The sequence below is a fragment of the Pogonomyrmex barbatus genome, unplaced genomic scaffold, assembly GCF_055798465.1.
Source record: "Pogonomyrmex barbatus isolate J1 unplaced genomic scaffold, ASM5579846v1 scaffold4, whole genome shotgun sequence".
Classification (NCBI taxonomy): Eukaryota; Metazoa; Arthropoda; class Insecta; order Hymenoptera; family Formicidae; genus Pogonomyrmex; species Pogonomyrmex barbatus.
The window spans coordinates 7,817,274-7,841,038 of NW_028297138.1; the positions used below are offsets into that span (position 1 = coordinate 7,817,274).

The following is a 23,765-nucleotide window of genomic DNA, read 5'->3' on the forward strand; positions in this document are numbered from 1 at the left end:
CACATGGTAATCTCGGTCTGGATTACTCGAGCAAATTGTAGAAACGCGACCGAATCCAATGGCACTTTTGTTACTATTACATACCAAGAGAATATTTGCAAAAGACGCCCGAAAAAGATTATAAGAGCATCACGCTTATAATTAGAGTAAAGTTGATCAATTACCATTATAATTATAATTATTATTAATTAACATTATTAATTAATATTATTAATTAACATTATAATTATTATTAGAAAAATGTTTCTTTCAATGTTCATCTAGAAGGACTCTTATTTCTTTTCGAGAAATGAAAAAAATATATATGGAGAACCAAATAAGATGAGAAACATTAATCCTCTCTGACGATTGACGTCTACTATCGAAGTTCACAAATTGTAAGGCTTGTAATTGATTAAAAGAAGCTTACTTGGCAATTCGTCGAGATCGGCTGTCCTCGGCGTGAACACGACGATAATACCAACTATCCGATTATTTCGCCTTTCGTGATCGATCGCAGCGCGCAATTGCATAACGCGCATCAAGTATGCCTTTTTTTTCCTATGCACACACGTACGGCTTCGTTTGTCCAGCTCGCCTTTGTCGATGAGTTAGCATCATCGAGCTAACTCCCGGAACGATGTAAATCAGATCGCGTTTCAGATAACCTCGGCAAACGATGCAGCCGCGCGAACGTGAGTTCGTTTACACACGTTTATTATCCAATCGCATGATGGATAAAAACGATCTATCCACAGAAGCCATATCGTCAATCGCATAAAATTTTTAGTTGCAAGAAAATAAAAAAAAATGGCAGTTTCCTAAAAAAGTCTTTCGAGCGACTATTGGATGGTCGCGTTGTAACATCGCAAAATTTCAAGATTTTGTATTATGAACAATCCCATTACATCGCATTTGCGCGAGAAATAGAAATAAATCGGTCTCAGATTTTTCCGCGTGTTTTTCAAAATGTTCGCAGCTAGTATTTAGAAAAAAAAAAAAAAAAACGAAAGCTCTCTTTTTATTACAAGGAAAGCTTATATAAGCTCGCGCTAATGAAAGAACTTTTTTAACTACTCTCGTAACGTTTTAAAACAAATCGTGCTGCAGCTAATTATTTTCAATTACATTAGCTTTTCTGTGAAATTATTTCAACTCTAACAACATTTTGGTGTTAACTACAATGTATACCTTTATAACCTTTAATTATAAACCTTAAATTATATAAATAAATAAGTCTCTTATATATGCTATCATATATGCTATCATATAGCAAATTCAAATGCCAAATTCAAGTTACATATGTAAAGTGAGAAAACGGGCTGATGTGAATGATCATTTTGCTCGTTCAATTATGTTAAATCAATACGAAGCATTCTCTGAATTTTGTAAACGGACATAGAACATTAATCCCTTAACTTCGAAATCGCAGACTAACATCAATTTCATGTTAAATCGATAACTTATTAATACGTTTAAAGACAACGTCGAAGTTTAATTACCTTATCCGTTATTAATTATGTCGTAATTATTAACGTACATATGTTATATCGACACGTGTTACTCTGTCTATATATTTGATGTAACTATTTATGGTACTCTTCATTTCGTAATTCGTTACATAATCCATCGGCATTACTCCGCACGAGTTAGCGAGCACGAGTCCCTGCGACTTTATTAATTGCTAGTGAGATAATTATCAAGTTTCGATTGTGTCGCTCCGATGGACTGGCGTTCGAATTAAATCCCAATTGCATATCGGATATTCAACGCTCTGCTCGCACGAGCGTGGAAAATGGATTCACGAACAACAAGGCTTTTCGATGTAAGAATCTCTCGATCGCGGTCGAAGTTGCACGGCACAAGTTACAAGCGATTCACCGAGAGCCACGTATTGGTTTTCTTGCTGAATAATCGAAACTTAGCGAGTGCGAGCACGTCGGAGAATAGTCTAACTGGTCGAGTGGCTTACGTGTTATCGACACAGAACAATGCTACATCGTTCGATAAAAAGTGAATTTCTTAGGAGAAAAAGAATAATTTTATCTCTTTCCGTGCGACACGTGCATTTCAGTGCTATTCTCATGCAATTCAGAGATAGGGATCTGTTTTATACGTTTAAAAGTGATGTTATTTACGTGATGAATGAATGGATGGTAATGAACGGCGGGGGGGGGGGAGGGGTTGTAGGAAACTGCAGAAAATCATATCGACTCCAATTGACGTCAGGTCGCGAGATAAAAATATGATTTCACGTGCAACGCGCCCACTTTCGCGAATAATGCGATGAAAATGCAAATTTCCTTTGGACATATGTAATGTGCGTAATCTATTTTGAACCGACGTAATATATCGCCAATTACACCGGCTCGATCTGAATATCGGTGTTACAAATTACTTTAATAAGAAGAGATCCGGTCTGCGGTATCTAATTATCTAAATATATGCTGATTGAGTTACGACGTGTATATCTGTAATTGACGTGTATATCTGTACGCGTCCGTTGAGTAATACACGCTTTAAATGTGTCGGATGAGCAGTCTTGTTTGCCTGAATGTGTTTTATTGGCTTTGCATATTTAGCCAGCGGAGATATTTGCCTTATATCACATCAACATGGAGAGTTGCATAACGCAACTCTTTATAGATAATCGCTACTCGCCAGCGATACGCACGGCAGAAAGATTCAAGTTCGAAAAAGCATGGTGTGAAAGAAGCGTGTTGCGTTTAAACGTGGATAAATTGTCGTCTCGGCGTTTCGATATCGCCTATCGGCCATTCAGTTTTGTTTTCCGCCTCGGTTTTAATTGCGCTTTAGAATTGCATAATGCGCTCACCTTGACTTCGTGCTAATGTATCGAAGAGCCCTTGAACGGCTGCCGCTTCGTTTAAAATGTATCTCTATGCCGAACGCGTGAGCGCTCGCGAAAGTTTTTTTTTTTTTTTTTTTTTTTGCCATTTTGTTCAATCATCATTCTGAATGAGGCTCCAGTCTGTAAAAATATCTCGCTCGTATTACGATATGACGGATCGTGATTATCGAATTGTCGTAGGATTTGCATAATACAAATGATATTATTAATGTCACTGATATAGCGACTTTTCACACTGTGGTTTTTACAAAAGATATGAATAAACTCATCTGTCCTATAAAAATAAAACTGTCTATCTTATTTTTTTCAAGCTTTATATATATATATATATATATATATATATGTGTGTGTGTGTGTGTGTACATGTAGTGACAAGAAATATATTTATCTTCCTCGAATTAAAATGATTAGAAAAAGAGAGCATAACGCGATTATATTTCTTGCGCATCACGTCGCACATTGAAACACTGATTCATCGCATGAGGAGACGTAGGAAAAACAGCGATACGAAATTCGCTTGATGAAGTCTTTTAACGGCCATCGGCAATCGGTATTTATATCGAAGTGGAACATCGATAGCGTATGCAGCGACGGCGGAACACGAGCGCGTAGAATCAATATCTGCCGGACATAGACCGTCTAAAAATTTCCGAGTTGAAGCGAAAATAACGTGAAACAACGACGGAGGAGTCACGCGTAATGATTAATTTACGATCGCTCCCGCGTGTCGTCGACGCACTACCTCGCCTCGGATCGAAATGAGATCGCGCGACGTACGTCAGAGGGAGAAAAAGAAAGAATTAATGTCGTTCGGAGAAAGATGATAGACGATCGACATCGGGCCAGATTACCGGACGATAAGATTAATTTATTTCCTGCCAGCGTGCGAGGAGAGAAACTCCGGCAGCCGCGAGGCATTCCTTTCATCTCCCTCGCTCGACGACAGCTCGCCTGTAGTATCCTGTAATATTTACGTCGTATGCACATTGCGCGTGCAAGCGGATGCATGGAAAGCCTGCCGCATAATGAGACGCACGGGCGCGGTTGTTTGCCGTTTGATTAACCAGTTCCTGTCGCATTTTGTTCGTTAGTTCGCGTAGTTAGACGGAGTTCGTTGCGATTTCGTAAGGTGCAGCGGGTTCGCCAATGCGGTTCAATCGGTGCGGAAAAGGTTGAAAGAGAAAAAAACCGTGATACCAGTTTTTAATGGAGATCATATTTTGTTTGGTGCGTGATAGACGTTTCGACGGTATATATCAGATATTGTACGACTGAGATATGTAAGGTAGTTTAAATCTCTGCGAGGCGAGCGGCATTATTATTAGGTCGGAAAAGGTATGTGTATCAAGATTGAACCGTGTCTTAAGTACGATTTGCTAGCAGAAATATATCGATGGCTGTTTCGTTAAAAAAAAAAAAAATTAATCCCTAATTTATACGTATATAAATTTAATAAAAAGAACAATTATTAGACTCTTAAGATTAAATTCGCCGAGTAGTTGCCTTCTCCGTTCTCTGTTCTATTATTTAAAAAAGAAAATTCAAAATTTCATCGAAGATATTTTTGCGAACTGAAATTCGTTTGATTTCCGAGAGATCCGGGATAGGTGACAATACATGAGAGAGGCTGGCTCTTTCGCAACGCTTTTACCGAGATATTTCCGTTTGCCAGTTCCGAGGCAGGAATAAGGGCGAAGCAGCGGCAGGGCGAACTGGCCCCCCAAATTAGTTTACTCAGTCACGTGCGACCGTGCAACATTTCGACGACGATATTTCGCGACGGTTCACCACGTACGTAAATACAGTCGGGCGCGTCCGCCGCGCATATGGTACACACTTTGGTGCACAAAGCGTACGGTCGCTTCGGGAATGGCTGTAAACGAGCGATTGACGATGTATATCGGAGATACCGCGCGCTCCCCGCTCCGCTCCGCCGCGATGACCCACTTTAGCGATGCTCTAACACGCCCGAAGATTCCGTTCGGCATTCGCCCTAGGAGAGCCGGCCCTGTTGTACTACGGCCGTTAAGAGAGTTACGGGAAACTCTCGGTATACGTCGGCCTCATCCCATGAAATATACATACAAGGATGTTAGGTAGCGCGTCTCGAAGCGGTGCGTCTCAAAGACGGAAAAATTAGAGAAAGAAAAGCTATTTCAGCTTTCAACGGCAAACGTTTCCCGCGTTTAAATATGTATTCTTTTCTACTCCGAGCTCGTATCGAGGAATAAATTTTTCAATTCGATTGTCTGATCTGAAAAAGATCAGACAAGAGCATAATTGCACGTCATAATTTTATTCGCTTAATTCTATTCGCAACGCGTTATATCGATTGAATATCTTTCAATCGATTGTTCCTATTGATCGTTCCAATTGATCGTTCCGATTGAGATAAACTGAAGTACAATTTTTTTTATCTTGTGCACGATCGGTGCATCGGCTATGCACGAGAATATCGCCGTGTATTTATTCTCGCTATCGGCTACAAACAGACGCGAGCTGGATTCCGGGATGCATCGCTTTCCGTTCCATCCATCCGCTTTCATTGAATCGCGGGCGGATAATTTTAACGCTGAAATTATGCAGTCTCGTTTGCGGTTTGACAAAGAACGGGTGTACGAACCGACTCTACAACAGCAGAGTCTTCTCTCGATTCCATTAATAGTTCTCGGGCCGTACTGCCTTAAGTTGCAAACTTTCCGCGGTGCGGTCGCTCTAGGCGGACGTGCATATCGCGCTATAGAAAGCCACCGCTGTCCCATTCCACGTTCCATTAGCGAAAATAATTGACATTCGATACGAAAATCGTCGTAACCAGATTCGAATATTGATTGCCAGCTCGCGTCATTACGGAATCTCGCTGAATATCGCAGCGATTGTAAGAAAACTCGCTATGCTGATTAAGTATATATTCTTATGACGCAAAAGCGGCTTTTGTTATATTGTAATAAAAATTACATGTCAATTTCTATTTTGTGTCCGCGATTCAATATTGGATTCTTTAATTACGACGACGCCATTCTAGGCTAGGATAAAATCCACGATACGCCTATGAATAAATACTGCATTATACGTTTATTGACTTAAATACTTCAATATTTAATGCGTTCAACGGGCAGTTTCTCGCTCGTGGGAAACGCTACGTTCCATTTGTAAGAGGCATTAGCATTATTTTCTTAAGATCGATGTTTCGTCCGGGTAACTCGAGATCTACGAGAGATATACGTGTCAGCACCGAGTTTCGAAACTTACACACAGATAAATCCTAATCGTTCAGCCTGGCACGTCGTTAGCAACGGCAAGGTCTAATTATCATACGCCATTCGTGAAGCGGAAACCTTCCGATGTCGTGTCCTCGTCCGATTCTCGAGTGCAAGGAATCCTCAGAGTAACTCGGAGAGTGCTCGCCGCCGAGCACTCACGTGAGAAAGTAGATCATAAGGATTTATGTGAGATTCACGGTAGAATTACGATCGTCGACGCGTTTACACAGAAATTAAGAGTTTTTTTTTGCGAGGTTTTACCTCTCTCGCAATTATCCAGAATTTCCACTCCACGCTCTTTTCATCCTCTCGACATTGCAGTGTCACTCGACGCAGGTAACCTCGTCATCGAAGGAATTTTTACTGTCGCATTTTTTTTTTCGCGTATCAATACAAAGTCATCGATTCGAGTCCGATGGAAATGTATGATTCTCTCGAAAAGGAACGTCTCGGCATATTCAAGCGCGACGTAAATAAATTATGTCCACCCACATGAACGACTTCGTCGAGTTTTCAAGAACGCGATGACGATGAGCGATCACCATTGTGCAACCATGTAACAATTGTGATTCCAAGAACAATTAGTCCGACACCGCGAGAGTTATTTATTGTAATAGAAATTTCATTAACATTTCTCTCTTCTCTTCCATTAATCAATTTGCTTAATCAATTGGATTATTAAGAAGTCGGAAATATCGTAAATTGAGAAGTTGTGATAAATCACAATCATCCATCATGCGGCAAGAATCGGCTTCACAAATTTGTTAAGAGATTTATTATGAAAACTTTATTATAATCGCAGAGGGAAATTGAAGTCCTTTTCTCTCCTTTTTCTTTTTACATATACATATAAAATATATATTCACTATACATATATATATATGTATATATATATATATGTATATATATATATATATGTATATATATATATATATATATATATATATATATATATATGAAACATGTCCGGCCATAAAAAGTTGGACGAACTTCGCTTATTGACTGGTGTCAAATAATAACTCCGTTTCTATGCCACGCTGCCCGACGTGGAGAACTTTACGCCCATTTCACACCGTTCGTTTTTCCAATGAGCCGTTTGCACATTGATTCGGCGCCAGAGACAAATTGTTTACATAGTCCAATGGCTTTAACCTTTGGGAGGCTGGTCATCTCGCTACATGCTCACGCAGATGCGTCAATGTCCTTTCAATTGGAACTATTGACGGAAAAATATCCCGTCTTTTGGTCTTATCAGGCATTGAACCGCGATGTCGCGTAATCAATAAGCTATCCTTCTTCCTCCGTGTTTTCCACTATGATTTATTTCTTTAAGATTTCTACCGTCAGTTTGCAATTACAATGTACTATAGCCAGTACGCTGTACAGTACGATTGTACAAACTATGTTAAAAATGATAAGCGAGAGGGATCTTCTAATATAAAATAAAATAAATAAAAATTTGCATTTTTAATTAGTGATATATAATTTAATTTCTAATTTTGTTAATTTCTAAAAATTGATTTTCATTTTATCATGTTTCCTTGTACTCCACTTTTCTTATATTTGTTTTTTTTTTTATATTAAACAATTTTAAGGAATTTTTAAATTTAATCGAATTTGAAAAAAATTTTTTTATTCGACTAATTTCGTCAGTAAAATTTTTGACCTAGAATTATCTGTTTACCCTTCTGACCTATTTCTTGTGCGTTCATGCACAAGATATTTTCGGTAGCGAAAATACGTTCTTAAAAAGAGAAAAGTTTTTATTTCGTTTATTTCTTTTTCGGCGAGTGTGCAGACGGTGTTAATGACGAGAGTCAGCAAAGCGTTCGTCGGAACCGATGAAAAATGACGATCTGTTTCCCTCATCAGATACAAAAAGCACGCAGGTCTTTTTCGAGGTTCTTACCTGACCCAGTTTCCACGCCGAAGCTGTGCTTGCGTCACACTGGAAATTATATCATGCATAAGGGACTCCCCGTCATAATCTCATGAAGCTGATCGTAAATGAATTGTTAATCGGAGGAATTAAACCGAATAAATGTCGGATTAAAACTGGAACTCGTGTGGGCGCGCGTTTAAACTTGCGATTTGTTAACGATAGCTCCGATGCGCGATTGTCGTTCCAAGTTTAATGTAATTCAGCGAAATTCGCGTAACTTTTCCCTTATCACCGTCTTGTTAGAGAACTCTATCTCGCGATAGGAAACAGATAATTTTCAACGAAGCTAAATTGACGGCTGAAGTAACACTTTCGATACGATTAAAGTACGAACTATATTTCATTTGACTTCCCGTTCTGCTGAAAACGCGACGCGCTCCCTTTACTTTCGCCAGCGAGTCTAAATGCTTTTTCAGCAAAAACCTGTATCGCGAAGCGATTCACTTTCCGAATTTCATTAATTTACGGCGTTATCATTAATAAGGTGAGGAATTAGAGGAAAATTTTCTTAAAATATCGTTTGTTTAAAATTTAAATCTGATTAAAAAGCGCCTGATATGCTTATTATTTTAATTTTATATATTTTATACTAATTAATCTAATTTATATATTCTAGTTAAAGTCTGGTTTTTAGACAACATTCAACTTTATACGAATTATAAACATGCAGAAGATATTTTAATCAATTCGACGTATTATTTTACGGAAACATAATTTTGGGCGCAATGAAAAAACAACATTGTTTTCTGATATTTGGCCATTATCTTGATATTTTTATCAGAAAATTGAGGCAAATAATAAAACACTGAATTAAAAAAGAGGGACATTCATTGTTTATACATTTGGTTGGACGCTTTCGCTTATCTTTCATTATGCAAAAAAATTCTCTTGTTATATAAAAAGAAGTCTCTTAAAAAGAAGTTAAGTCGGCTAGTAAAATAATAAACTCTTCATGGAAGATCTGAGATGTTCATTGTTAACTCATTTGATTGGCTTTTTCGCGTGTCTTTTCATTATCTGAAAAAATTCTGTTATTATACGTCTTTTAAAAACACCCGTCGAAATCTTGTGTAATCATTTACACAAGCCTTTTTTGTAATCGTACAATGAATCTACGTTATCCAAGGACACTTATCATCAGTCACCGTGGCCATTTCCGTAATTGCGATATGGAGTCGTGCATTTTCCATCAAAACTGCGAAGCTGCCGTCGCCGCTGCTTCGGTTCGCGCAGAAAAAACGGCGAAACTGGAAGTTGGGTGCGCACCGACGTATATCCTGATTTTACGTTACCGTGACAAAGTGTCGCACACGCGGAAGCGCGGCCGGAAGTAGGTCAGTGGGCCAAGCGTGGCTGCGGCTTCCGTATTGAGCTGCATCTACATCTGCGTCTGCATCTAGACAAGAACGCGACAGCGCTATCTCTCCGTGATCCCCCGATGGGAGTCACAAATCACAGTCGCAATATTCGATGTTTATAAAAAACGAGAGGCAAAAGTCTGTTTAGCATAAAAAGCAAACAAGTTTTGCAGAAATATAAATTTGGCCGGATGCCGATCTGAAAATAATTTTGTTGCGTCATCAAAGTAGTTGTGTAGAATATTAAATTAGCTGAATATGAAAATTTTTTGCGTTATCATTATACTTAAGCGTTCTAGATAATTATTTTAATGATCCGAGAAAATTATTTTCAGATTTGTATTTCAAATTTTTAGATACTTCGGCAAAAGCATTATTTTTCTCGTATGTTCGCGGATAAAATTGCAACATGGCTTGTCAAATTCTGTCTTCCGGGTACAATGTATTCTTCAGCTGATAATTATGACCACAACTGTAACATCAGACCGAATGGTGATGTTTCGGTTTGGGTATAATTACCGTTTAATAAATTAGCAGTGTTATTTTTTCCAAAAACCAAAAACCACCTCCTCTTTCATTCGTAAAATTCGAAAACTGTCCTATTCTCGTTGAAATGTAAATTGTTAGCTTCTCGAAAGAGATAACGGGTCCAGAGTTTCAACTCATTAAAACGATGGATTAACTCTGTTGGTGAAAAAATGAAATCGCGCAACGAGAGCTCTTTTGCGCAAATACTGTTGTGTATGTTTATTGTCCTGGCTCTAAGCAGCATTACAATGTGTGCGTTGCAACAAAAACGGAAATGGAGTGCCATGCTCGCGATATTTTTTTTTTTGTTGCCACGCGCACGTGGATATTGCACTTTCACACGTCTCTGGATAGAAATAAAACTCACTTACTGTTTGGAGATACACGCCGAACTGGGATGCGAACTTTATATCGCATTGCAGACTTTCAAACGTACAACGCAGAGATTTATCAAAAATTCAGTCGATACCGTTTAAAAAAGCTCTTCATATTTTGGATTCGGCCATTCGCTCGATTGATTTTTCTTTATCGCTCCTAAATCGTTCGTCGGTATTGTCGCTATAAATTTTATTGGATACGAGAAGCTTAGCGATTTCTTATTTCAAGAGAGAGAAAGATAACTTTTTAGATATCGCGCGTTTTATCTATTTTCTTTTACACGTGCGCACACGTTTGCTACGTTTGAAACGCGCACTCTAAAGCTATCATTTTCATCGCATCAAATATGATTCGTCGAGATCGATCAGGGGATATAATTCGTTGTTTTAGAAAGCAATTGGAATACACCATCTGCGCTTTCTCCCGATTGTTTCGAACGAAAGCGGACATATTTTTTCGCAGATTCGTTACGCGGTCGACACGAGCATCGATCGAAACGCGAGTAAAAGAATAGCATGCGCGCGGAGTCGTTTCCGCCGCAAAATGAATATACCTGTTCGTGCAATACTTTCGTACGAATACTCTCGAGAAAATGAGGGAGTCGAAGGTGCGAGACCGCGCGTGGAAATTATTACTGGAACCGGTCATTCAACTGGTAAGCCTTTCTCAAGCGACCGCACTCAGTTTTTTCTTATAGGATTTTAATCGCTATTAACATTGTAAATTGTGAGAAAAAGTCAGCCTTTCGCATGATTTACGCGTACTGTTTCAAGAACTCTCCTTACCCATTTTTTTCCTATTCGGGGCAATGGTTCTCCAAGTAGAAGCATAAAATGTGTAAACTCATCATTGCATTAGAATTACAGACAATACGAATACAGTGATGGGAATGACGATTACGCTTGACATTCACAGATAGTCACTCAACGAACAAACAAATTTGTTCTCTCATTATTTAAACATACTAAAAATATATACATAAGTCTCTTCGCATTACTCTTATCTACATGGAAAGAACACTTTTGCTGGCAAATCTATAATAAAAATTTCGCTAGATACAGATCTGAAAACGATTTTGTTGGGCCTTCAAAATTATACGATGTTCAAATTGATTGTTAGAAGATCAAACATTTTTGTAGTATTATCATCATATTTAAGTGTTCTACAAAATAATTTTGATGGGCCAACAAAATTATTTTCAGATCTGTATCTGATCAAATTTTTAGATTTGCCAGAAAAAGTGTTTTTCTTTCCGTATACATAAATCTCGTATGATTTCAGTCGAGGCTTTAATTTGCATTTCTTTTACGATAAATCGTTCACCGAACGAGAAGGGGGATTTTTTTTTTTTTAGTTGGAAATTTGACGCGTGCCTCCGTAAAGTTAACGACGCAGATTACGAAAATTATACACACGTGTAATGGGCAGTCTATTAAATTTCAACGCAACAGTCTTGATTTATTCGATACGGCGCGTTGGCCCGCGTGGGTATTGATACTTTCACCCGTGAATCCGTTGGCGCAATAGAAGCGTGAGCGTGCGTACGCGTGCGTGCACGCGCGCAGGTGGATCACGTTTCCCGAAGCGGCGGCCACCGTTCGCGCTCGCACGCGGACGGTGGCCGCCGCGTTTCGAAGGCAAAAGTTAGTCGGGCGTGACTCTCCTCCACCGGGGACCCGGGGAGAAACGCGAGATACGCGTAAACAGGCGTAATAGCGGATTTACCGTTCGAGAATTAAGCGCGTACCTCTTGCAACAATATCCGTGTAACGCCGATCAAAGCGCGTTGCTTAACGACTTTCGAAATTGATTTGAATTTCAAGCGGGGAGATACGCGCTCTCCGGTTTGAAACTCCGACGAAAAATTTTGTATAAATTATGGGAGAAGAAGAAGGAACGGAGGGAAATACGCGCCTCCCTTAAAATAGGGAATTAGCGGGATCAAAGAAACGTTTTGAATTTCGTTTGAGTTACGACAAACGGCAAAAAATCGTTTCGTCTCTCGTAAAAAGTTGTCTTATTCCATTTAGCTCTTTGTCGAGATCGGAATTGCACACACTCGGGGGTACGATTTAATTTTTCAGCTTTCCGATACGCGCAGTTTGCCATGGCAATAAATCACTGTTACAATTTCTGCGGAATAATTAAATACCCGCGGACGAAATGAATATAGCGCTGCGAAGGGAATTCAAATCAATTTCTATATTTCTTTTCTATTCGATTAATTAATTGATACGCGCCCGGCACTCATGGTTTGTTTTTGCATCTGCATTTAACCAAAGTGACTTTATCTTTTTATTGAAGGTTTAATTATCATCCGATCCGCTGTTAATCATTTGTTGTTCTTACAAATAACCGTGTCGATATGTTGCGATATATCGATGATGACGAACACACATGACAATTCGATTTCCTAACTCGATACAACGAGTAACAAAGTTGCTCGTCATTTTCCTCTTAAAGATATCTTTCTCACGGCGCGTGACTTGGCAAATGTGCAAACATATTAGTTTTACAAATGTTGAGTAAATTCGCCATATATATTCCCACGGCTCTAGTATTGCGAATAGATTTGAATTTTTTATTTTTACGTAAACCGATCAAGTTTTACACGATCCTTTCTTGCATAAAAACATATGACTTATAATTTATTGAAAAAAAAAAAAAATAATAAATTTAGAAAGATTTAACAATTTATATATTTTATATGAAATAATAATTGACAATGTAGACAGTAATCAAATCGTATTAATCTATCTTAATAATCTAACTCTGCGATTTTTTATTTATAGTAAATACTCCGGCATCTTATAATTCTTACTGTTCTAATTGCAACTTGAATCGAGAGAAAGGATTTTCGACGGAGTACCCTCGCGGTTGAAGGGTAATTTTATACAAAGCAGGAAGGAGAAACGCGAGCTCTTTCGAGAATCCTCCTCCCTCGCGAAATACCGCCGTCGTAAAAGCCTCTGTGCTCACGCGGGGCTTCGCGATCCTCACTTTGCGGAAAGAGGGGAAAGCTCTCAGCGAACTTTCGACCGAAAACAGCGCTCTTCGACCGAAAACAGCCACAATGGACGGATCCTCCTTTGCGCCGCGCGAACATTATTTTCTTCCTCTCGAATGGGGCATCTCCCGGAGAGACCGGCTTTACCGTTGGACGTTCCAGTTTCTCGGATCCATCGCAAATTATGAGATAGCACTCGTCGGTCTGTCTGTCTGTGTCCTGCAATATGTATGCGTATATATTGCCAATAACTGTACGCGCAGTTGCACGTATGAGCGCCGATATCGCGGACATAAACTAACGTACGTTTTGTTTTTTTTTTTTTCCTTTTTTTACGAGATCGAGTCATGCGGGCGCGATGAGGAATGATTACGCGCGTGATTGCCGGGACGATGCATCTCGAAACGTGTCGAATTTTGACGAGATATTGACGTTTCGGTTATTCACCTCGATTCAACAAGCACGACTGGTTTTCGGGAGCTGGGTGCTCCTATTTTTGTTCAGTTTGACATATTTCGTGTCAAAATCCAGCCAAATAATTAACGAGCAAAGTGAAATTTTTCGACCCGCGTGCGTCGCGTGCTTTTCATTATTTTCATGTCCGAAAGTTTCCTGAAAAACTGATATGAATAATAATAGCGGCAATAATTAGCCATTCTTGCGAGAAGAAAAGTTAGTTAATTTCTATTAATTTTCGATTTATATATATATTGTTTGTTAATTATGCGAAACTAATTAAAACTCACTCTCTTTGTGAGATCACATTACATTTGCCTATGACGCTTTAATTATTACGAATATTCTATCTGTCGATTTATATTAACGGCACATAAATAGACAGTGGAATTAATATAATAATTAATATAATAATTAATGCACTTATGTAATCGCATTACGTTTCGTTGCAGCGCCCTATGAGGGTGGGATATGGAAGGTGAGGGTTCATCTACCAGAGCACTACCCTTTCAAATCTCCTTCGATCGGTTTCATGAACAAGGTCTACCATCCCAACATTGACGAAGTCTCGGGCACGGTGTGTCTAGACGTTATAAACCAGGCTTGGACTGCCCTTTACGGTACGTATTCGTTTAGCCTCGTAAAACCGTGCTCGATCGGGTCTGTAAATAGCACGAGATACCCGCGCAATTTTCACTTAGCCATTTACTTAACTGTATCATAGAAAGTAACTTAATTTAGACTTCGCTTTGAGAGCATTTACATCGTTGCCTTACGACGGTATACACCATATCTATTTTCTATTTATTACGTGCTCTGGCGATTAACGTATTAATAAAGTATACCTCGTCCTTGTCGAACGAGGAAGAGTTAACAGATTACCGAGTGATTAAAAGTGATCACTAACGACGTGTTTTCTTCTTCGTTATTTCAGACTTATCGAATATCTTCGAATCTTTCCTGCCTCAGTTGTTAACATATCCCAATCCAATCGACCCCTTGAACGGCGATGCTGCCGCGATGTATCTTCACAAACCCGAAGAATATAAGAAGAAGGTGGCGGGTGAGTATCGATTAACGGCTTAATAAACGGTTTTCTTAGTGATGATGTTTTTAAGGTGTTTTTCATCGGTAATCAGTCCGCTTATTCCTCTTAGAATAAAGTTCTTCGTCACTTCCGCGTGTATACGCGGATCTTAGAATGTCATTACGGCATCAATGCAATTTCCCGTTTTGGCTTCTCTCTCGACAGATTACGTCAGGAAGTACGCGACGGAGGAGGCACTGAGGGACCAGGAGAACGGCGGCACCGGCAACGGGATGTCCTCCGACAGCGAGTCGTCGATGAGTGATTTCAGCGAGGACGAGGCGCAAGACATGGAGTTGTAACCAAATATATTACCATCCGCGCGTACCCATATCCTTAATCATCTCGATTCCCTGTAAGATCCCCGATCGCTCGTCCTACTACCAAATAGATGCTTACACCCGAGACTCCGAGCCTCACTTCTGGTGATGGCGACGAGCCCCTCTTACACTCGTCGCTGCTCTCGTCGCCCGTCGCTCGTGAATATAGAGGGATTGGTGATTGACCATCCCCGGTTCGACGAGAGTGAAAGTGACGGAGACGAACGAGGTAAAAAAACAGAGAATCGCGCCCTTCTTATCGAGGGCGCATCCCAAAGGGTGCATCCCGAAGGGCGCATCCCGAAGGGCGCATCCGGAAGGGCGCATCCCGAAGGGCGTTTTCTACTACGACGACAATGTCTCTCGCAGTCGTCCAAGCTCTCGCTTGAATTAATTCATTAATCGTTCGCTGCGTTTAATTGCCATGGTCACGACGACGACAATGATGACGCGCTCGTTACGACGACAATTTTGGCACGGACGAAGTTTCGTGATCTCTGATGTATCATCTCGAGAATCAAATGTTTTTCACTTTCCAGTGCAAAGAAGAAAAAGGAAAAATGTGAGGCAAAAAAGATAAAGGATCATCGTTGGTATTTACGAGTAATCCGTTGATTGATGCAATGCTGATTCTCGAAATAACACAATGCTCCGGCTCTGGGATCGATTGGGTGATGCATCTATTGCGTGTATCTACGATGCGTTTCTATGCGATTGAGCGATAAATAGTAACGTTATCGTGCAATAAGGAGATACATTCGCCTGGTCACATTTTCTTTGGTTTTTGGTTTCTCTCGCCCTCGTTCGTTCTTTCTTCCGAGCGCCCGTTCGTAGGCGCGTTCGTCGTTGTGATATTTGAATAAAACGTGATATTTGAAAACAAAACGTGATCGAGATCGAAGCAGCACAGAGAGATGCGGCGTGAAAAATTTTAACGACAAACCGATCGATTTGGCATAATATATTGTTTTCACAGCTAACGACTCCTTTGCTGCTATCTTAGACTGTGTTAGCATCTATTTAGAAAATTATTTTTACATTGAAAATCTCTATATCACATCGTTATTCATTCTCTTCATTTTTTGAATTTGTGAAGAGTAACTGCTAAATATTATTTAGTTATTTAAAAGAGAAAAACAAACGAGTTTGTCTTCGCAATATTTTCTTTTTCTCGCAGTCGATTAATCATAAAATGTGCTTGTCAATTTCATAGTTCTCCATTAAGATAGGGAGATTTCTTTTGTTTAAACAGTGAGACACGCAAAAATGTGATGGAGTATGGGTACTAGCACCGTCTTCCTTTTTCCTGCCATCACCATTCCCAAACGTTTCCCCCGTAGGACTGTGCATCAGCGACCGATCACTACGTCGTCGTCGGCGGCGGGAAAAAGATCGAATCTGCCACACAAACGGCCACACGCAAATGATGCCGGGACGCCGTCCAAGACTGCGCGATTGTGGAACTACCCCGGGAGTGCAAACGAGACTCTAAATATATTTCAAACAACCTCGGCGTCCTGTCTCGAACCGTGCGCATCAAGCGGGCAAAACGCGGAAGAGATGCAAGCAAACGAATCTACAGGACTGTCATCATCGTGTGTCCATTCTTCGGAAATGAATGTAGATTTAGTTGATCCCGGTGGGTACGGATCGGACGCGATTTAACATTCGCTCGCGGAAAATTTTAAGTCAATTTGTACTATTTTAATCTCATTGTTATTCGACCCATTATAGATTTCATTATATAGATTATTGTTATATTAAGAGGAGGACATATATTAAATTGAATTGGTTTGTTACAATATTTGAGAGATACTTTTGCTTTTCTTAGCAGTAAAATTAGAAATGACATCCTTGCGTTAAAAAGAAAACGAAAAAGGAAGAACAACTACCCTTATTTAATCAACATTGTTTCCATCCACTAATGCACACATAATTCTAAGTTTATTTCGAATATTAGAAATAAAGAAAATGAAATCAAAGGTCTCAGGGAATTTCCGTTTGAAAAACAAAAAAAATATGGTTGTATTATTGCTAAAGTAGGCAAGATGAAAATTTGAATACACGACAGAAAGCGCGAGGAAAAGATAAAATTTATTTTTATGATTGACGATAATATCAGCGAATTTAAATTTTTAAAAAGAACCAAGTAGAATAAAGAATTGTTTGGCAGTGTAGGACAACTGTAAATTTATAAAATATAAAATTGTACAAATATTTTGATGCACAATAATCTTCGATCAATAGTATCTCGTTTCAAATTGATCTCCCTCCTTTGCATGATTTACATGTATGCAATGCGATTTATAGCTATACGTAAGTATAAACATTATATTTCAGTGCCTTCTCAGGCAGAAGCGTGCCTTATTATATGGTCTCTCGTAAAGGATTTTATTGGAATATATGAGTGAATACGACGAGCATTTGCGCTAACGTATCTTTAAAAGAAATTAATTATGCTTGAAGCATTGCAAGTTAATATCGAATATCGTTTTTTTTTTTACTTTAGAAATTAATTACTTTTAGAAATTAAAAATAAAAATGCAATTGTTAGATTTCAATAAACGTATTTTCCTCGATGATAATTGCAAATTGTAAGACAACAATTGAAAAAAAAGAGAGATGTAAGCGAGTGAGAAAGAGATTTTACTCATCAAATTAAATTTTCATTTTCAGAAATCTTGTCAGATATAACGCTTTACCGAATTGACATAATAATATCGTAACGTCGCTATAATTACGTTATGTAAGCGCATCGGTCGTAAATGCAACAAACACAGCAATCAAATTCAAATGTATATAGCAATATAAAAATTACAATTTCTTATACATTTACAATTTTGTTGCGCACACTTTTGTTGTCGTAACTTATTTTTTTCGTCTATCTTATGATGAGCTTATTCATTTTTAATGTATTGTGCAACAGCTGCGCTCACCTTTTTTTTTAAGAACGCTACGTTTTATGCAACAAGAAACGATATATAATTTACATAGGGATTCATGCTTTATGTTATTACGTTATTATTTAAGACATATTTTTATAAACACGGCCTGTTTCCAGTGAATTCATTTTATTGGCGAAGTATATTGCAATGTTATGGAAATCATTAAAACCAAGTCAAATCAGTACGGTTTTCTGTATAATTTATCAGTGCCGTTTTTAGGATCTTCTTTGAAGTTGTACAATTACATAAAGCGATATTTTAAAATTTGTCAATTGTTCTTCGTCTCATTTTTCGTCTATATGTCTATTGGCTTCGCTATTGTTATTTTAGTGTTTCTCGAGGCTCGGTGTGCAATCAACAAAGTACGTTACATGCGTCAGTTGGATGTACGTCAAGACAAATGTAAAGCTTATTCAGCACGAATACTTAGAATTATCAGTCGTACTTACGAAAAAGGGAAGAAAAAAAAAACACTATTCTTTTATTCGAATTGTATTTTTCACAGAAACGCACGTCTTTTCCGTTTTATTTTTATAAGTTAGCACAGTATGTAGCTTTAACGCGTCTAATGTCTCGTCGGCACTGTTATTTTTAGACTTCGTTCATTCAGAACCAAAAATCATCATATAGAATGTGCGTTTCCCATAGACCGTGTCGATTGAGTTTGAAGTCGTGCTCTCAGATCTCACATCGTTGCTAATTATATATGTAACATATAGAATTATTGACTAGTTATACGCATAAATATATATATATATTATCGATCATATTCGCATAACGTTATATTAACTATTATGTATATGGTTTTACTAACGAATTGTTCATTTGAGCGAAAAAGAATAGTTTTAATAATCATTTTTTATATTTTTTTTTTAAAGTGTTGTTTGTTCCTCCTGTCAACTAGTAACTTAACACGCGTCTCATTTCAACCACTGGGATTTATTTTTCAGTATTCCCTCCTCGCTCGTTTTTATAACGAGCGACGATGAAGAAAAATTTTCCACAGTAGTGTAAATTGATATTGGATTATCGAGTTAATGCTTAGATTAACGTTAACTAATATTTCGTTTTATAATGCGAAGATCCATTGCCTCTATTGTGTTCAAACTTTTTTGTAACATTAAATAACGTCTAAAAGCATATTTTTATACATGTATTGCAATGATATAATATAGCGACAGCTGCATGTTCTTTATTCTATGTCGAATTTCATCAATTTAATTTTCCCTTTAGTCATAAATAATGAATAATCAATTATTTTTATAATGACGAACAATATTTCAATGGAACGATTAAAGTCTCGCGTAAAAAATGCATTGCTTATATATATATATATATATATAAAATCGTTCCTTTAATTCCGTAAAATATGTCGAATGTTTTCCGAATACGTAATTGTACATTTAAAAAGTGCAAGGGAGTCGTTACATAACCCGAGAAACATAATTTATGTAGTGATAAATTAAATTTTAGAAAACGAGAGAACTTGAAACGAGAGAATTTGAAAGTATGATTATTGTGATCGATTGGTTCTTTGCATAATATATATGTTCTTAATGTCCTAAATCTTATTCGCGAAGATGTAAGTATATTTACAAATGACAATTCCGATAAAAGAAGAAAGAAGGTAGTCGGTGATGCTACGTATTTGCCAAAGTTATGTTAAAATATATGATAGGGCGAGGGATTTGTTTGTCCGATTCAGTTTCATTAAAAAACACATCTACACACACACACACACGCGCGCGCGCGCGCGCAAATACACAGCGTTAAACGCGTTCTAAACGAAACTATTAACTTCGCGCTACCATATGCAATATATGATCTTCGATTTTTGCGAAAATCATAATCGGAGTTGTAACTTCAACGTACAAAGAAAAAAAAAAAAAAGAAAGAAAAGAGAAAAAGCAGACATTCGATGTCGGAGCCAGGATAGCCAAGATCTTCATTGTACGGAACTTAATTCGGTCGCGTAACGTTCTTTGAACATCGAAATAAGGAGACAGAAGAAGTCGGCAAAGCTCACTTTATCAAAGAAGTCTAACTGCGCTTGTAGCAGACGCTCGTTCAGGATTTCAGCGTGTGTTACGCGAACTAAAAAAATAATGGATGACTATTCCTGTTCCGCCGGCGGAACATGTATCCTGATTTGACATTTTGTTTTTCTCACGATAGGTAATGGCTGAAGATTAGATAATCGAGAGAACGCGTACTCGCGCGTCTTTCCAACTTCAGATATTTTGATCAGAACAGGGAGACAGCAATATTTTTGCTACTCGTTCGTAATTATATATCATCGATGTTAGCAAGCGTGCCGATACTGGCACGCGCGTCAGACGCGTTTGCAATAATGGTCGATTAAAAAAAAAAAAGTCCTAATAAGGAGAATGTAATTATTATATCTGATTCCGATCACACGATCGAATCACCAGTCGCCCGACAACGACGATGCAGTTGCGCTTGCGGAAAAAACACATTTCGATATGGTTTGATAAATTCATTTTACTATCCCGAAACGCGACAGCGAATCCAACTGAAAATCGGACGACTCTAATTTCTCGACTTAGATCCGGCAATAAGAATGAATCTAGCCGTATGCGTGTCTGCAATTAGATAGTGAACGCCGACATTGTCGTAAAAAATGATAAATTGCACTTCAACATATGGCGAGTACAAATACAATATAATCGCTGGCATTTACCGATTTGATAATTCAAATGCATATTTCAAATGCATATTATAATCGTGATTTTATTTCGCAGGGGGTATAGCTAACTGAAAAAAATTATTAATTTTATATAATATCTTATTCTTATTTTGAGCAATATCGGCGTTCGTTAACGCAATGGACAGACTCTCGCGTATGTTATTACCATTTTACATTACTCATCGTTTGTGTGCAAGAACGTATAGCTAAAGCCGTTTCCACGTAGATAAGCGAGACTATTTTCTACCGCGACTAATAAAAAATATATAATTCCGGTGAGTTGTGCACACTCACGCTAAGTGAAAATTGCTCTTCGCGAAGAAGCAGAATTATAAAACGCGAGGAAACGAAATACCGATACAATTATTAATTTGTGTGATGCGAGAGAAGGACATATTCTCTCGAACGAAAACTTTACGCTCGCTTATGCATCTGGAAATGATAAGGATTTAATATTTCAATTATATGGCGATAGAGAGACCGAGAGAGATAAAGGGAAAGCATGTTGCTAAAAGGAAGAGACGCTTTCTTGGCGGCCCGCACCCCGACGTGTACACACATTTCTTAGTTAGATTAATTGGAAAAAAAAATGGAAAAAATTGGAAAAAAATAATAGAAACATTCTTATAGAAAGTATATATAAATATGTAGGAGAAAACTATTGAAAAACGATTAAGACAATTGAAAAACTAATTAAAACTGAATTTATCGCTAGAAAGCGAGATGGGTAATTTTTATTAGAGGTTGTTAAGTGTATATTTGTATTACAATTGTCACAAAAGTCGCTTTAAAAATTGCGAAAAATAGCAATGGTATATTTAGAAAAGAAACGTCGCTTGGTGCGCGCTGCCGAAGAAATTAGAAGATTGAAGGACTCGACGACGCTCGCAATCCTTCGATCAATCGCAGTGAGATGGATTCTTTCAATAATAGATTTCGATATCGCTGGTAGACTCTTTTCAAACGTAACACATGTAGCGACGTATACAAAAAAAAATGCTAAGGAGTTGTACTAACTCTCTTGTGGTAGTGACGACGATCGTCATTAACTCTGCAGTAACGTTACGTTTTCCCCAGTGGTTCCTAGTCACTGCCATACTTATTGATGACGATATCGTGAAGAGCGTGACCGGAGAGCTGCTAAAGGAAATTTTTGTCGAACAATAACGAAAAGAAAAAAAAAAGAGCAAATACATCTCGTAATGTGTTCGAGTTATTAGTTGCTAAAAGCTCTCGTGAAAAATTGGCACAAAGACTGCTGTACTGCAGGGTTTACGGGGAATCGACGAGATATCCGTTAATTAACACTGGCAAAGTAAAGCTTTATAAACTAACGTAGTGATGATAATGATGACGATAAAGTTTGAAACACTCGTTCGGAGGATTTGTTCGGGAACCGTTTCTATGTTCCATGTACAATCGTGAAGATCGAATTATTGGTGTCTGTAGAGGTACATATATTTTCTTACGGTATATGGTAATTAGCTGCGCTGCTTCGGCTCGTGAAGGGCCCGTTATCCTTGAATTGGTCATGATAAAGCAAAGAAAAAGTGAATAGGATTTATAAAATGATGATATTAGCATATTTCTATTTCGTTGAATAATATAATCGTCCAATTGGAGCATATTTAATTCTGTAATATTTAATCGCGTCATTTTGCTAAAAACTTGATCAAAAATGAGATTTATATTTACATTCACAATGAGTTGAGATGACAATTCAAATATATATATATATATATATATATATATATATAATGCACTTCTTTATTCAAACTCAAAATAACGGGTTAATTATAAGATAAAGTATTTAGATAAACTATGACCCAAGAATATGATGTGAGATTAAGTACAAGATATTTTAAAAAGTAACTTTAGATTTAATATTTTTAACTATCTCTTTAATTAATAAAATTAAAAAATTATTATATTTTGGAGTGAAACTTTGATATAAGTAAATAGTAATAATAGATAAAGGATTCACACGATTTGCGATGTGATTTTATGTGTAACAATTCAAATGCCGCATAGGTCCAACTTTACTGTAAAACAGAAAGATTCATTTTTGGACTTACAATATGTAGATTCAGAAAAATAATTCTAAAGGACGAATTTAAGGGAACGGGCGCCTCACAAAAGCTAGATGTAAAGTTTCCTTAGGTACCTATTGTTTCAATGTATGAATCGTCTATGTAAGATGCTGGTACTGTTAGCAAAAAGAAGAAAAAAAAATATGTCAACGACAAGTATGCCGAGAGAAAAGAATTTATCTCGAAATAATCCGGCCTTTCCGAAAGAAACAAAGAAAACGGAGATGAGATAGAAATAATTCGACGATCTGGCGTGTCTTTTACCAGACAGATTTCCCCAATCTGACCAATCACACAGAACGTCTTTCTAGTTAGCACATGATGACGATGATTACGAACTTGCTGAATCCACGTTCTCATGGTTCATGAACACAATAAAACAATGACAAACAATGAACATTACGCTATTACAAATATTTATTATAAATAAGATATAACAAATATAAATATATAAATATATTATATTGAATTAACGATGATTGAACAAGATGCAATTTTTTGGTACAATAAAACAAAAAGAACCAAAGTTACGTGTTTTATTGAATAATCCACCTATCCGGTCATTACATTGTTTGACATTATTTATAATAACTTTATTTGACTTATTTTCGTATACTATTATTTATATGGTATATTTAATAGAAACTGTACATTATCAATGTATTTGGGCGATTAAAGTTGAAAATCCTAATACAAAAATATTGAGATTATGATAAATTTTCGAGTTGTAAGCGAAAAATAGCTAATGATGTTTATTCTTAGTAAAAACTCGAAAGATTTAATATTGATTTAATACTGATATTTGTTCAAATAACAGAAATCAGTATTAGATA

General features: G+C 37.6%; 1 protein-coding gene across 4 annotated transcripts in view; it reads left to right on the top strand.

Moving 5' to 3' along the window:
* Window positions 1–23,458, top strand: part of UbcE2H (ubiquitin conjugating enzyme E2H) — a 40,059-nt gene extending 16,601 nt beyond the window's left edge. For all 4 annotated transcript variants that reach the window (XM_089081247.1, XM_089081246.1, XM_089081249.1 and 1 more), the window contains exons 4-6: window positions 14,236–14,403; window positions 14,718–14,846; window positions 15,036–23,458. In XM_089081247.1, coding sequence (XP_088937373.1) covers window positions 14,236–14,403; window positions 14,718–14,846; window positions 15,036–15,172 — 434 coding nt within the window. In that variant the 3' untranslated portion in view covers window positions 15,173–23,458. The remainder of the gene's footprint in view (window positions 1–14,235; window positions 14,404–14,717; window positions 14,847–15,035) is intronic.
* Window positions 23,459–23,765: the final 307 nt, after the last annotated feature.